Source organism: Triticum aestivum, chromosome 6D, assembly GCF_018294505.1.
Source record: "Triticum aestivum cultivar Chinese Spring chromosome 6D, IWGSC CS RefSeq v2.1, whole genome shotgun sequence".
In the NCBI taxonomy this organism is placed as follows: Eukaryota; Viridiplantae; Streptophyta; class Magnoliopsida; order Poales; family Poaceae; genus Triticum; species Triticum aestivum.
In genome coordinates, this window is record NC_057811.1 from 28,033,789 (window position 1) to 28,049,403 (window position 15,615).

The following is a 15,615-nucleotide window of genomic DNA, read 5'->3' on the forward strand; positions in this document are numbered from 1 at the left end:
ATGTTCTGTGTGGGAGAAACAAAAAAAAATGTGCTTGCACAAATCGCAATGCAGAAAATGGATGGCTAGATAGAGATGGCATGGGTGCAGGTGCTCTATCATATATTTTCCCTACTATGTCCATGCCAGCAGAATGCGACTAGTGCTAAGACGGCGATGCAGCAGCCTGCCGGAGCCGTCCAAGATGGATCAGATCAACAACGCCGTCGCGTTGCCGCCGCTATCCACGAGAAGCTCGCCGCCGTGCCGAAGAGCCACCCATGCCGCGAGCAAGGTCCTTGCCGCCGCCGTCAGCCACACGGCTTCGCCTGCGGCATCCTCCGACGGCGGCAGAGAGGAGGAAGGGAGGATTTGTGTGGCGGCGGCTAGGGTTCGGGCTGCCGCCCGAGTCACCCACACGGGAGCGGCGCGGGGGCTGCGTGATTTTCTGGTGTACTACTACTACCTCATCACACATAGTGTATGCGTAGAAAGAAAGACTACGAGCAAGTCGTTTTATGCTCCATTTTTCCTCTTAAGGGGCCGGGGAAGATCAATGGATTCCTGGACTAGCTGTTGTTGATAAACTTGGTGACCAATTTCCATCTTTTTCTCCTGTTTCTCTTTATTGTTTTTCCCTGGCTCATGTAACGCCCGCCACTTGTTCGACGACCTGCCTGAAGAGCTCCGCCGGCACGTGTTGTCCCTTCAGCCTCCGGGTCATGCCATGCAGACCTGCGTGCTCGACACCTAGTGGTGTGACCATTGGAGGCGCACCACTGACCTGCTCCTCTTCTTCGACGAGTTGAGTTTCATGAGCTGCAAGCATTTCAAACAGCTGGTCAAGCTCTTCATCCAGCTCCGAGGGAACTCATTTCTCGACAAAGTTTGAGATCAGTGCATGTGTTGATGGTGAGAAGTGCACAAATGGATTTGGAAACTGTCGCAAAACGCGACAGGTATTTGGGCGGACCTCCTCCGAGCCAAGTATTTTCGGAATTGGTCCTTCTTCGAGGCAACATCTCGGGGCTCGCCTTTTTGGAATGGGCTCCAACGGGTCAAGCCGGCTTTTGCGTTGGGAGCAAAATTCGAAGTGCATGACGGGCTTTCGATCAAGTTTTGTTTTGATTCTTGGGCCGACGAACAGCCTCTCTGGATGGACAAGCAGGACCCATATGACTTAGTAGTGGAGCCTAACGCTACTGTAGCAGAGGTGCTCAGATCGTCTCCCCCGATCATTCTTTTCCGCCGTGAGCTGAGTGCTCCAGAACGGGTTAGTTGGGAATGGCTGCTGCAGAAACTGGCTATGTTTGCCTTGTGTGTAGGCCCAGACTCGATGTCTTGGCATCTTAGTCAGTCGGGGCTGTTTTCGGTCAAGTCGCTGTATGCAACCCTTTCCAAGGCGCCTGCCCTGGATATTGCGGGCGGCTTATGGAAAGCGTGTATTCCTCTAAAAGTAAAGGTGTTTTTTGGCAAATGTTCCGCAACAAACTGCCCACTTCGGTCAACATCGCCAAATGCAATGGGCCATCCGCTGGGTTCTCTGCGCTTTGTGCGGCGCCAGCAGACGCCAATCATGTTCTTTTCAATTGCGACCTTGCTCGTTTCGCCTGGAGTGTCGTGAGAGAGGTCGCTGGGGTCACTTGGGATCCCTGGTCATGTGCCGATCTCCTTTCATGTCTTTTCTTCCATTTCATGGCAGTGTACTGCGCGTGTTTTAGACCAGTGTTGGGGACTTGGGGCACTGCTCTAGGCTCTGTGGCAGATCAGGAATAAGCTTTACTATTATTGAGGGTGTTTTCCCTTCACACTATTTTTAAATGTACCCATTTCATGCAGCAGTGGAGTCCTTTGGGGAGGCGGCAGGACGCTGATTTGTTTCAGCAAGCTATGCTAGGATTTCGTCACGTCTACAACTTGGCAAGGGAGCCTCAAGTTGTTTCTTAGGGAAGGTGACGTCTTTTGGGTTGGAACGCTGCTACACAGACGACCGGTTCTGGACGATTTGGAGACGATGCAGCGCATCAAGCCATTGGTGCGTGAAGCAAAAGTGAACTGCGCCACTGAATCCTCTAATCATCCAAAGTTCGTCCAGTGACCGTCGTCCGTACAGCAATTTCGTTTGGGTTGAGCCTACATGCTCTCTTTGGACCTTTGGTCATGTAATGGATTTCCTTCTTGGTCCGAGAACTTGGTGTGTCTTGTGTTTGGACCTGGTGAATGTGTTGATCTATGTGTTTTTAACTCTGCCTATGTGAGGGCTTTATAAATTTAAAGCGCGACGCCTCTGGTGTCTTTGTTCTAAAAAAAAGGAGGAGTGCACATACATAAACGCCATCATGTTGATCGAGTATGCTCTCAGGTACCAAGCTAAAGATTTTCGAGTCAGTGATGGTAACGTTGTGGAACCACCAACACTCGATGCGCCTCTCATCTCTCAGCACTTGAGGACCATAGACCTTTACCAGGTTTACCTGCAAAGCCCCACTCTGAATTTCTCACGCTGTCTGGCATTTAGAACACCTAAAGATACGACATTGCAACATTGGTGCACGCATGATATCTTCCAAATCACTTTAGTGTTTGCGCATCACCTAATTTTGTATCTTCTCTTTGAAGTTCCACGTTCGGATTTCTGCATCGGGTCTTATCTCGCTGCAATTTGATGATTTTACATCGAAAGAAAAATACAATGCCAAATAAGTCGCCGACACAACACCAAAAATGTTACTGCCTGAAAGATAAAACATAACCTAAACAACAACAAAAACGAACTAATGATTCATGGCACAAGGGTGAACGGCCTAGACATAATACTAGAAGCCCAAGCAAGAACAAGCAGGGGCCACCCACACGCATGAAAGCATTTGCCATACATCGAAGGAGTTGCAATATCTCAGAGGGACGACCATGAAAGTAGAAGCGTAAGCCCTCCATACTGGCATCAACCACCAACCCAAAGTAAAGCCACTTGCACAAGCATGGGTGCCAGAATGAAGATGAACGTAAAATCAAGATGAGCATTGCTCCAGCTCAGGGGTGAAGACGACCATAGGAATGTCGCACAGCCCACCAAGCACTCGCACCATCGTGTACACGATCTAGCCATCCAGAGAAGGGGAATGATGATCCAGAGGGCAGAGATCAACCTAGTGGTATGGAGTGGAAGCCAAGGTTCGGTAAGAGGACCGTGCATGTCCAAAATGACCAAAATAACGACCGGCCCTAGCCAACTCCAAAAGGACGAGGTGACTGGAGGAGGGCATGCCAGATTACAACCGAGGAGTACGAGGAGTGCCGGCTCCGATGGTGGGAGCCTGAATCTGGCCGAGGATGACCAAGGAAGGGGTGTGGAGCACCGTACACCACGATGAGGCCACCGACTAGTAGCGACCGCGGTTGACCAGTGTGTGATGGAGCGTCATATCCAATGGCAGGTACGCCGGACCAGGCCAAGAAATGACCAAATCTTAAGTTGAAGAACTACAAAGACCGAGGCATCTAGACCGCGGTGGCCTGGGATGGGATGACCAAGGGAAGCCGGACTATCAGACAACTAGGGGAAGGATATGGTGAGCATCATACCATGACAAAATCGATCGCCACCAGCCACCAACAAAGGAGGGGATGATAATTAGTTCTTGGAAACTGTATATGCTAGTTGTAATTAGAAGAACATGTACAAGAAAAAATGGATTATGATTACGAGTTATATGTGTGCTTCACTTGACAATACCGATAAAATCGTATTAACACAAGAGTTTGTTTCTTGATTTCCATATGGATTTGGGACAATGTTATAATGAAACCATGTTCAAAGAGTGAAGACCTGAGGAGGCAAAGTAACTGAAATAGAAATGCTGACATTTTTTTTTCTAGTTCACCGGTAACCCTCACCAGTTTGAACAACTGACTGACGTATAAATTACTCAGCACAGACAACTTTTTGGCGTTAGCTCAAGCTTTCAAGGCGAACTAGCTGGCGCAATTTAACAACCGTGTCGCAGCTCAATGGCATTGAACACATGAAAAAAAAAACAAGTGCTGCACCGATTCACTTGCATTAACAATACTTTTGCCTTATAAATAAGGCTACAACTTCACCAGAGTAGATGTTGTTTCACTTTGTTCCAGCTTATTTTGTAGCAGCTAGTTTACTAGTCCCATTCACATAAAACAAAGGAGTTGAAAAAACATGTGGGGATGGGAGGCGTCAGTAACATGCGCAAGATCAAGCAACTATGGCCCCTTCACCTTTCTTGCAATTGGCCATGCCGGCAGTGGTGCCGGTGACAGTACCTCTACTTGGCAACTCGCCACCATTGACCCCGTACGCTCCATCTTCAATCTGCTCGTTCACGATGGAGTTTCTCGGACTCTGCCCACCCAGTACTACCTGCAGTTAGTTGTGTCTCTTGCCATGGAAGAGAACTGCACTGTCGAATGGCGGCTGCAGGTTGCGACATGGCCACGCCTGGTGGTTGTGTGTACGATAAATATTGATAAACTTATAACTGATATAGAATTTGTTTCGATTGGCTTGCCAAGGATGTATAGTTTGGCTTTGCAAGGATGTAATACAAAATAATTTGGCTTGGCAAGCCTGTAGTACAAAGTAAAAGGAAAGTAATCCAGTGATTGGTTGTCCAGCTTCATGAATGATATAGAGTTTGCTTCGCTTCTCGTTAGTGTGCGTTAAACTTTGGGACGTAGAGTTGACAGGGTGTGGGTTTGAAAATTGACAAAACTCATATTACCTTTCACAAATGGGATGTGGTTAGCGTAAAGGAAAATGACTAGAAAGACAATAGCGTGCCAACTTGGCGTCCAATAATACAATTATCAATAGTTTTGTCATAGTTGATTATGGACACCAAATGTAGGTATCCTAACTGTCTCTACAAATGTTTACTTTGTTGTTGCAACATATCTTATTTGCAAGTACTATACTTTTTTTTCTCAACAACTACTATAAAGTTGAGTGTAGAAGAGTTGTTTTCTGTTGTTGGAAGGGTGTGTGTAGTGATTTAGGACGTCAATAGCCAGTAAACATTTGCCGGGATGGGTTGCATTTTTGAACATTTTTACTGGCAGTTTCTTCATAAACACATGACATTTTCTTCAGAACAACATGATAGTTCTTCAGAGGAGGATATTTTCTTCTAAAAACTGCCACCGGTCGATCTCGCATCGCAATTGTCAGCAAACTACCAGGGAATGTCAGCCGAATAACATTTTCGATGATTTATAATAGCTCAGTTTTCCAAAGAGACCCAAGAAACAAAAATAAATTCCCACAAATAAAAGAAACGTAAAATAATTTCCCACAAACCATTTTGCAAACAACATTGTTGTTCTTCTAAAGCGTCATATGTATAACCCGAATTTCCTTGATTCTAGTTAAGTGATTTATACTCGTGAAGTACAAAGGAGAAAACTATGGAAAAATTTATTACTACGCAATAAATGCTATCCAGTTTTGTAATTAGATATGAACATATAGGTAGTACTCAAAAGATAAGAGAGATCGACCATTTTAAATACGGGAAATAATTAAATGGATACCGCATATATGGAAAAGAAGCTTGCATTTATTACATGATAAATACCAATAAAATACAAAAAATTAAGTACAAAGATAGAGATAGAAACAAGATGCATCAACCGACTATAACATCCCACACCAGCAGGAAGGAGATAGAACAATCGGCAAAGCTGCACGAACGAGACTGTCATTTGCGGTGGATATCAGAAGATGCATCCCATCTAGGTACGCGGATACCCGAGATCTTCATCCATTTCGACATCCTCCTTCCCTTTTACGGCACCGATCTTCTACCTAAACGCTTTGAAATTCAGATCCCTATACCAAGTATGTGCCGTGGTTGATGGATTTTGGGGACGGTTTTTGTTGGTGGTTTGGGCAGCGATCTGACCGTCGCTGCGTGGAACTGACGGCTAGGATTCGACGTGGGAACCCATCTCAAACCGGGGGTGGGGCTACTAGTAGTAGTACAGCGTGCTGCTCCCGTCTTGTCTTCCTCACGAGTCACCCGTGAAGCAAACCGTCCGCCCCCGGATTCACCCCGTGACGCCGGCGCCGTCGGAACCACTCCTCCGCCGTCTACCGGCCGGCGGTTCCCCCAGATCTGCCGTCGCAGAGACCGGTCTCGGCCGATCTCAATCCCCGTCGGCAGGGCCGTCGCTTCGCGGTGGGCGTTACTAAGCCCGAAATCACTTCTTGGTTTCTATTTTTAGTTCACGAGTGTCGAACCATCCGGCGACGGTGATCTGAGATTGTTTCGTTGTAATTTGTTAGGAAGCTTGATTAGGTAGGCGCAGCGCACGCAGTCTAGCCATCCTAGTGTGCTACCAAGCTGGAATTTCGCTTCTGAATTTCTGATTCACCGGTGTTTGCTCACTCTGTTCCAGCAGGAACAGGGCACTCCGTCTGAACTGAAGCACCAGGGCTATTTTTGGCAATAAAGGGGTCACAAAATTTTTCCAGCTGATCTTCCTGACCGTGCCGCGACGATGAGGACACATGAGCGTGCTGCTAACTTGGCCCTTGCTGGTATCTCCATTTCTTGGCAATTCGCCTGATTTGCTAATTCGTTTGTAGTCCTCATCCATGTGTTTTATGACATTGTGCAGGTTTGAGCTTGGCGCCGCTCGTGATCAATGTGAACCCGAACCTGAATGTGATACTGACAGCATGCCTTACCGTCTATGTGGGATGTTACCGTTCTGTCAAGGCGACTCCACCCTCTGTGAGCAACATGTCCCTCCCTATCTATTCTGTCAATGTTGAGTTGTTAACCTAGATTGACACTAAATTCTTGCATATTGCTCTGCTCAACTTGTTATTAACTCTTTCCATTTCTTTTATGCAGGAGACGATGTCCAAGGAGCACGCGATGCGTTACCCTTTGGTGGGGAGTGCTATGCTTCTGTCTCTGTTCCTGCTGTTCAAATTCCTCTCCAAGGACCTGGTCAATGCTGTTCTCACCGCCTACTTTTTCGTTCTTGGCATCGCCGCTCTCTGGTAATTCCAACGGTTCACACAAGATATTTTCGGAAGACGTAGATACTTAGAAGTGTAAATGTGAACTTACAAACATTTGTGTTGCCCTGCTTGATTATGCAGCGCAACGTTGCTTCCTTCCGTAAAGCGTTTTCTTCCCGAAGGGTGGAATGATAACGCCATCATTTGGCGTGCTCCGTATTTCCACTGTATGATCCCCACCTTCATTTTGTTTGATGCTCGCTTGCTTTGTGCTCTACACATCCTGAAGCTCATGCCAGATTATAGTATACAGCAAAATTCCAATTACTAGTTTGCTATCCTCACGGACTCTATATTCTATTTCATTTCTAGTATTTCTAAGTTGCCATATACGGAGTATATACTTTACAATAGTAATGTGCTAATCTACCGACATATTGAGTATCCTACCTTACACAGATTGCAATAAAATTCAGCAGTTATGCATTTGTAATCCAGTAGTTCATTTTAGAGGGGAACTAAGAAACTGTCTGTACTGTATTGTGGCAACATGATGTTGCTCAGTTGCTCTGCAAAAAAGTGGGGTAATTAACTAGCATATAAACATACATTTTTTGCGTAAATGTTTTCATTTGACACGGTGTGTTATTTTTCTTGGTATACTGGAGTCTGGTTACATTTGCAACATTTGCGATGCTTTGGTTGCTTCTTATGGAATAATATGACTCTTGTCTTGAGTTTTTATTAACTAAATCCTTACCAAGCAGTTGCGCCTTCTTGATGATATTACAAGTGGAGAATTTTGTCCTGCTATTTTCCTTTACAAGCTTGACTCTTGATGATGATTTATTGTTATGAACATTTCAGCACTCTCAGTGGAGTTTACCAAGTCTCAAGTTGTTGCTTCAATCCCAGGATTTTTCTTTTGCGTTTGGTATGCCATGAAGAAGCATTGGCTAGCCAACAATGTTTTGGGAGTTGCATTCTGTATTCAGGTGTGTCCTTACTTCTAGAGTTTATGGTTAATATGCCTTGCTAGAATAATTATGGGCTGATGTCTTCATAAACAGGATCTGTTTTCCTCTGTTTTTTACTTGCTCAATCTTAATACTTTAGTTCTTACCTTGCAGGGAATTGAGATGCTATCACTAGGATCGTTCAAAACTGGCGGTATTCTCTTGGTATGCGTTCACTCAAAGTTTGTAACGAGCTGAAACTTATGTATTCCTATTTTCTGCTGTTCTTGTAAACCTCTTTCATTATTTCAGCCACCTACATATCTTTCTCTTTCTCGCCTCTGCTATCATAATCCTTACTTCGTGGAGCATGACATATATGTACAATAATTACAATTTGGATAAAAATAGCATGACATGTATGTAGGGTAAATACAATTTGAAGTAGCTGATATTCTAGAATTTTTGCTAGCCTTTCTTTTGGCCGTCTTTCTAGAAAAGCAATGTTATGCAGTGCCTGGCCATATTGACGATCTGCGGTTTGCATCTCTAGTGATTGGACTTATCATCGTATTGTGTCCCTCTTCTCTTTATACAATTAACAAATTTTCTAGCAGCTCACTAAATGCATAGCAGTGTTCTTGTCCTTGTTTTTATGATTTGTTTGTATTATAGAATTGAGTTTCAGTCAATTACTTTCACTTACTTTCACTGTGGTGATATTCTGAATGATTATTCTCGATTTTGGTTCCGTACTTCAGCAAAATTGGTTCCCACTGTTGCCTGTTGGTATGGTATTGGCAAGCTAACTATCCACGATTGCCTTTTCTAGAATGTAGTCTGCGCTGTACTCATCCTCTGGCAAGTAGTATTGAACTGTGATCCTACTATCTAGTGAATTGGATAATTTGGAAAGTTCAACTTGTTTACTACTTTACTGATATGCACAGATTTTCCATTTTTTTGCTTGTGCATGCCTTATAAAAATATTAGTTTCAGTCATTTCGTCGGTCTTGTTGCTGCAGTTCCACATACTGTCACTGAATCCTTCTATTATTATTGCTTAATATTGTTTTGTGAATGGCTGCTCAATTTCCTCATCAATTTCAGGCTGGACTTTTTTTCTATGACATCTTCTGGGTTTTCTTCACTCCAGTTATGGTCAGTGTTGCTAAATCATTTGATGCCCCAATAAAGGTTAGTGTTTTCGCTCAGTGTATTCACTCTTTTATCCCCAACATTTTTTTTCCATTTTAGTTCATATATTTTTTCCTCGTTCTGTTTGTAGCTTCTATTTCCCACCGCAGATGCTGCACGCCCGTTCTCTATGCTTGGCCTTGGTGATATCGTAATACCAGGTTAGTGATAAACCTGTTTTGCTACCTGGACCTTGTATTATTTATTTAAAATCAATAAAAATACGCAGCAGAGTCCTGCTGTTTCGCTGAAAAAAAATAAAGTGATAAACCTGTTGGCTAGTTTCGTCTCATATTCTAGCAATATTTGCAGTGATACTGGATTTGTTCTGGTTTGTGATTTAATAGTAATTCCAGCCACATTGTAAATGAAAACTCTGTTCTAGTGATAAATGGAGAACTTCTAGCCTAACTGTCATAACAACAGTATTGTTGTTGATATAAGTGATGTTTGTTGTTGTTGTTGTTGTTATGGATAGGAGATCATGTATTTTGCTTGAAACAGAAAAGCAACAATTACCTGTTCAGACTTTGGTGACATGCTAGGCTGTTGTAATTCCACCACATGACTGGTTCCATGTTCACTACAATTAGCAATTGCAAATAAACTATTTATTCGCTATCTTAGTGCATTCACTCCTTTGTCGTTCGTTGCGAATACGACCAATATATGCTCCAGGCCTGATATCAGGATTGTAGGTATGCAATAACAGCAGAAAGTAATTATGATTGGACTACTTCCAGTTGCACGCAGAAAATGCCAACTGAGGTGTGGTGTTTCTCAGATGGAGACAACCAAACTTAGCTTGAAACTACTATGTTGTATTATGACGATTTATGCTGTGGATTCTTGCTTTTTGTAGATCCTAATAACTAGACTGAATCAAATGTTTAACATGGATGCTCAGACAATTGATACACCTCATTTCCCAGGAATGAGTTTGGTTTGTGAAAATGTTTTACTGAAACGATGTATTAGACTCATATCTGTCAGTATAACCAAAATAAGAAGAGGTTTTTGATGCAACGCACCAAATACTTTCCCTAAGCAGTCCTCCATTATTCAATACTGAAAACACAGGCAGAGCCCTCCCATGTTTCCATAAGCATGTAACCTCTTAACGTATAAATGTAGATCTAAATTTATATAATTCTGATTGCAGGCATCTTTGTTGCGCTCGCCCTGCGTTTCGACATTTCGCGAGGGATCAAAAGCCGCCATTACTTCAACAGCGCGTTTCTGGGATACACAGTGGGTTTGACAGTAACAATAGCTGTGATGAACTGGTTCCGAGCCGCGCAGGTCAGTTCTGGTGTTATTAATATATCTTGTCATGTTGACGCTCTCTATATCCCCTAGTCTCTGGAATATTAATACCTATTTTGTTTCCTCTTCCTTCTATTTCTGATGATACGCAGCCTGCTCTGTTATACATCGTTCCTGGTGTGATTGGTTTCGTCGCTGTGCATTGTCTATGGAACGGGGAAGTAAAGCAGGTAATTAAGCTTGTTTACCTCTGATCAAATATTATTTTTTTCGTTTCCTCATGTCCCATGTTCTTCTTTGTTTCATCTTGTTTCTGATCATATCATAGGTATAATTCACTGTCAAAACTGCGAGGCTTGTTTGTTTCTGACTGTTTTACATTGCCAGCTGCTGGAGTTCACCGAGGCGCAGGATGAAGAGAAGGAAGAAGGTGGAGATCCCAATCATGAGAGCAAAAAGGCAAACTAGCGCTCAATCTAGCCTCGCTCGGATCCTTTTAGTTAGGAGAAGATAGCCAAAGGAGGAGTTTCAATAGGCCGGATGATCTCAAGAACCGAGAAATCCGTTCTCATCATAGAACCTCTTTTTTTCGACAATTAATCTCTATTTGGTTGTCAAGATGGTAAAAGGGAACATAGTTTAAAGGGATTTGCAACAGCATCCAGTTCAGTGACATGGACATGAGTACATGGCTTTACCTGCTGCCATCCAGCATTCTGTTTTCTCACACCGACTTGTTCGTGATGCTGGCATCAAGGAATTATTTGGTCCTTATTATACCCTATATTCGGTGACATTTTCTAGATTTCGCTGCTAAATTTCTTGGAAATATGTATGTATTCCAGTTGGATCATCATCAGTAAACTTGGGCTGCATCGCAAAGAATATTTACTTCTGTATCAAGGGGCAGATTTGTCTGCCAAAGCATGTTGTGTTGTGAAGCGAATCTGACTGCCGAGGTCACTGTCATTTTACCGAACCAGATGAGAGCAAGCATAGCGTAGATGAAAAGAACGGAGGGCAAAACTGTCCAAAGTAAAATGACAGGTGGGCCTAGACCTAAAAATAGAGATGTGGATTCAATTTGTGACATGCCATTTAAAGGGAAAGAAAAGTGTGCCATTCGATAAAAGTTACATGAAATGTGTGTCGTTTTATCAAACTCTAGAAAATGAACGTGTGGGTTTGCAGTTATTCTATGAACTGTCATGTGAACAACTAACGAACGAGTACTCCTTGCGGGGCTCCTGCAAGGGTTATTTTGGGTGGGTTCCGCCGCCACCACGTGTCGCGTGCTGAGTGTTCCCTTGGGATTTTTTTGTACGCATTTTTGGATTTAAATGATTTTTTGGTTTTTTCGGCTTGCTGGTTTTCTTGGGTTTTCCCTAGGTTTTGGACCCAATAAAAGTTTTGAAGAAAAAAATTTGCACGAAGAAACATATTTTTTTTCCTTTCGTGAGAGGCATATATTTGCTTCTTGTGAAAATACAGATTTGCTTCCACGAAACACATAGTTGTGGCTCTCGAAAAGGAAAAAAACACATTATTTTGACTTTCTTCATAGGCACAGATTGCTTTCACGAGAAGATACTCTCAAAAAGGAAAAACAAACGTGTTTTTTTATTTACTTCCACAAGAGGCACAGATTTACTTCTGAAAGTGCGTTATATCGACTAGAGGGGAGTGAATAGGCGATTTTTATGAATTCTTCACTGAGGAATTTGCGGCTGAAGAAATTGCTTAGCGAAGAACTACTTGCAGCGGAATAAGTACTCAAAAGTATGCATAGCAGAACACAAGCATAGTCATCATGATGAAATGAGGACAAGCACAGAGTACAGAAAGCGTAAACACAGGATAGCACAGGATGAAGACAAACAGACTGAAGAAATTGAACTGAGGAAATTGAGAAAGTCTTCAGTCAAAGTCTTCAAACACATATATGAACAAGTGCACAACACAGTTATGAGGAAATGAAAGAGTTGAGGAAATAGAACCAGTAGGCTTGGTGAAGACAATGATTTGGTAGACCAGTTCCAACTGCTGTCTCAGTTGTACGTCTGGTTGGAGCGGCTAGGTATTTAAACCCGAGGACACACAGTCCTCACCGTATTCTCCTTGAGCTAAGGTCACACAGACCTCGCCCAATCACTTGTGGTAAGTCTTCAGGTGACTTCCAAACCTTCACAAACTCGGTCACTCGGCGATCCACAATTTCCTCTTGGATGCTCTAGACCATGACGCCTAACCGTTTGGAAGAAGCACAGTCTTTAAAGGTAACAAGCGTCGGATCCACACAGGATCAATCTCTTCAGTGATGCTCAATCACTTTGGGTTTGTGGGTGTTTGGTTTTGGGTTTTCCTCACTTGATGATTTTCGCTTAAAGTCCTCAAAGGATGGGATGCTCTCAAATGACAAGTGTCAGTTTCTCTCGGAGCAGCCAACCAGCTAGTGGTTGTAGGGGGCGGCTATTTATAGCCTAGGGAGCAGCCCGACATGATAAGACATAAATGCCCTTCATGTTGGAAATATGCCCTAGAGGCAATAATAAAATGGTTATTATTATATTTCTTTGTTCATGATAATTGTCTATTGTTCATGCTATAATTGTGTTATCCGGAAATCGTAATGCATGTGTGAATACATAGACCACAACATGTCCCTAGTAAGCCTCTAGTTGACTAGCTCGTTGATCAACAGATAGTCATGGTTTCCTGACTATGGACATTGGATGTCATTGATAACGGGATCACATCATTAGGAGAATGATGTGATGGACAAGACCCAATCCTAAGCATAGCACAAAGATCGTGTAGTTCGTTTGCTAGAGCTTTTCCAATGTCAAGTATCATTTGAAGGGTAACGCAGCAGAAAACAAAAAAATTCCGACCTACGCACCAGCCCAGGACCACTATGGAGACTGCATACAAGGTTTGATCTTTTTCGTTACCGACTCGTAGCGCAGCGGGAAGTAGAGTCGATGACGATCGGCGATGCAGATCCCCGCAGCTAGGATTTACAACCTCCCAACCGCGAGGATGTATACCCTCATCTGCTCCTCAGACAGCCCTCCGGGAGGCGGTCGAACAATCCCCCGGACGGTGTCGCGGACAGCCCTTCGGGAGGACCTTCGAAACTCGAACGGTCACTCGGACAGCCCTTCGGGAGGACCTTCGAAACTCGGACGATCACACGGACAGCCCTTCGGGAGGCACTCACGAACTAAGACCGAAACTATGATCTCTCTACAGAGTTGCACACATACGGTGTCATCAATCCGGCAGGGCTTCGCCGTCCAGAACTAGTTCCTACCGGAACCCAGACAGCCTTTCGGCTCTACGAAACTATTTCGCTGGGAGGGAGAGAGAAGCCAGATCATGCATGGCACTTGTATGTGAGAAGGGATCATCCTTTAGGCAGCCCCCTCCACCCCTATTTATAGGCCAAGCCCAAGGGTGGCTTCTCCAAGAAGCCAAGGGGGGAAATACCAAAAAGGCCCTCAAGGTGGCTTCTCCAAGAAGCCAAGCAAAAAAGCACTTCCACTATTCATGACGACATTTTTCAGCGTCTGTTCGAACTGAAAATATTTATGTGGGCTCAGAACATTTCCAGTACCCACTAAAATAATTTTCAACGCGTTCCGAAACAATTTCGGTTTAGTGATTTTCATCTGCGAAAAGCAAACAAGAATGCGTTTTCACTATTCATGAAGACAATTTTTCGCGTCCACTAAATCCGAAAATATTTCTGTGGGTCTTAGAATAATTCCAGTACCCACTAAAATGATTTTGGATTCATTCTAAAACAATTTCAGATTAGTGAATTTCATCTGCGAAAAGCAGCCAAAGCGGTACCGGCAGCTCCGAAACATTTTTGGTTTTTATTTCTGAAAATTCCAAAAAGTTTCCAGAATGATTCTGGCATCCTTCAAGAATTATCAGGCATGTGCCGAAACCAATTTGACTTAATGGTGTATCCCGAAACAACTTTTCGGTATCATCGAAACTTATCCGATGACCTCTCTCTGCGGTACGATTCCGCTGTCCGAAACTTTTCGGTGCCCGAAATTTTTTCGGTGATTTTCTCTCAGACTCCCTGTCTAGTATTCAGCAGATAGATGACCCTTAAGCGTGTGACCCTATAGGTTCGGTGAAGTATAGACATGACCCGGAACCCCTTCCGATCAATGATCAACATCGGAGCCGTGGACACCCATATTGACCCCTATACCCACACGAATAAATATTCGAGTGAACCTCCAGTTGACGTGTGCTATTCCTGTTGCTTCGCGATATGTTACAAATACCCGAGGTGAGACATGTTGGCATTCCCGTGGATCAACAACTTGTCCACTATGCTAGTTACCTCTTTACCGGTTTTATTCTCTTTTCTCGTTTCGTGTTCCGGCATCCCCGTGATCAAATCACAAAGTGTCTGGCCAGACGATGATGGACACCGTAACACCGAGAGGGGCCGAGTATATCTCTCCATCGTCGGAGGAGCAAATCCCAATCTCGAGCTATCAAGTCACTTAACATACTTTCCCATGAACCCGTAAGCCGCCGTAATAGCCATCCAGTTACGGATGACGTTTAACAAACCCCAAAGTTCATGAAGCAAGTATGAAGAAACTCGATACTCTCATGGTCTAAGGAATTATGCAAACATTAACTATCTCTGTGTTATAAACCATTAACTAGTGACGAATGTATCTCATAGCATAACATCAATTCGGGTCGATTCAACACAAATGTCCTTCCTGACATTGTGCCCTCAAAATTGCTTGGCATAGACATGCCCATGATTGGGAAAACATAATCATCATGCAACACTTGAGCTAGTCTTAGAGGCATGACTAGGAATACATTTTACCGTTTATTATTCCACACGTGCATATGGGTTCTCCCCAGAGCCTTTATGGATATACGGGCTCGGGAACCACAACAGTTATAGCATGGAACATAAACATAATTATGAACAGGGAGATAATCAATAACATTTATTATTGCCTCTAGGGCATATCTCCTACATCATTTCCTTAGACCATGAGATCGTGTAACTCCCGGATGCCGTAGGAGTGCTTTGGGTGTACCAAACGTCACAACGTAACTGGGTGACTATAAAGGTACACTACAGGTATCTCTGAAAGGTCTGTTGGGTTAACACGGATCGAGACTGGGATTTGTCACTCCGTATGACGGAGAGGTATC

General features: G+C 43.7%; 1 protein-coding gene across 3 annotated transcripts; it reads left to right on the plus strand.

Annotated features, from left to right (window-relative positions):
• The first annotated feature begins 5,730 nt into the window (after nt 1-5,730).
• Nucleotides 5,731-11,209, plus strand: LOC123140894 (signal peptide peptidase 1). Of its 3 annotated transcripts, none has more exons than XM_044560160.1 (12): nt 5,731-5,749; nt 6,415-6,553; nt 6,634-6,749; nt 6,873-7,024; nt 7,127-7,212; nt 7,853-7,980; nt 8,116-8,166; nt 9,052-9,138; nt 9,230-9,299; nt 10,301-10,440; nt 10,557-10,634; nt 10,792-11,209. In XM_044560160.1, the coding sequence occupies exons 2-12, from the start codon at nt 6,514-6,516 to the stop codon at nt 10,870-10,872; spliced, it is 1,029 nt and encodes a 342-aa protein (XP_044416095.1). In that variant the 5' UTR covers nt 5,731-5,749; nt 6,415-6,513; the 3' UTR covers nt 10,873-11,209. The 3 variants fall into 3 exon arrangements, with proteins under 3 accessions (XP_044416095.1, XP_044416093.1, XP_044416094.1); XM_044560158.1 differs by lacking the exon at nt 5,731-5,749 and adding an exon at nt 6,007-6,191 and having other exon boundaries at nt 6,412-6,553; XM_044560159.1 differs by lacking the exon at nt 5,731-5,749 and adding an exon at nt 6,009-6,191.
• Nucleotides 11,210-15,615: the final 4,406 nt, after the last annotated feature.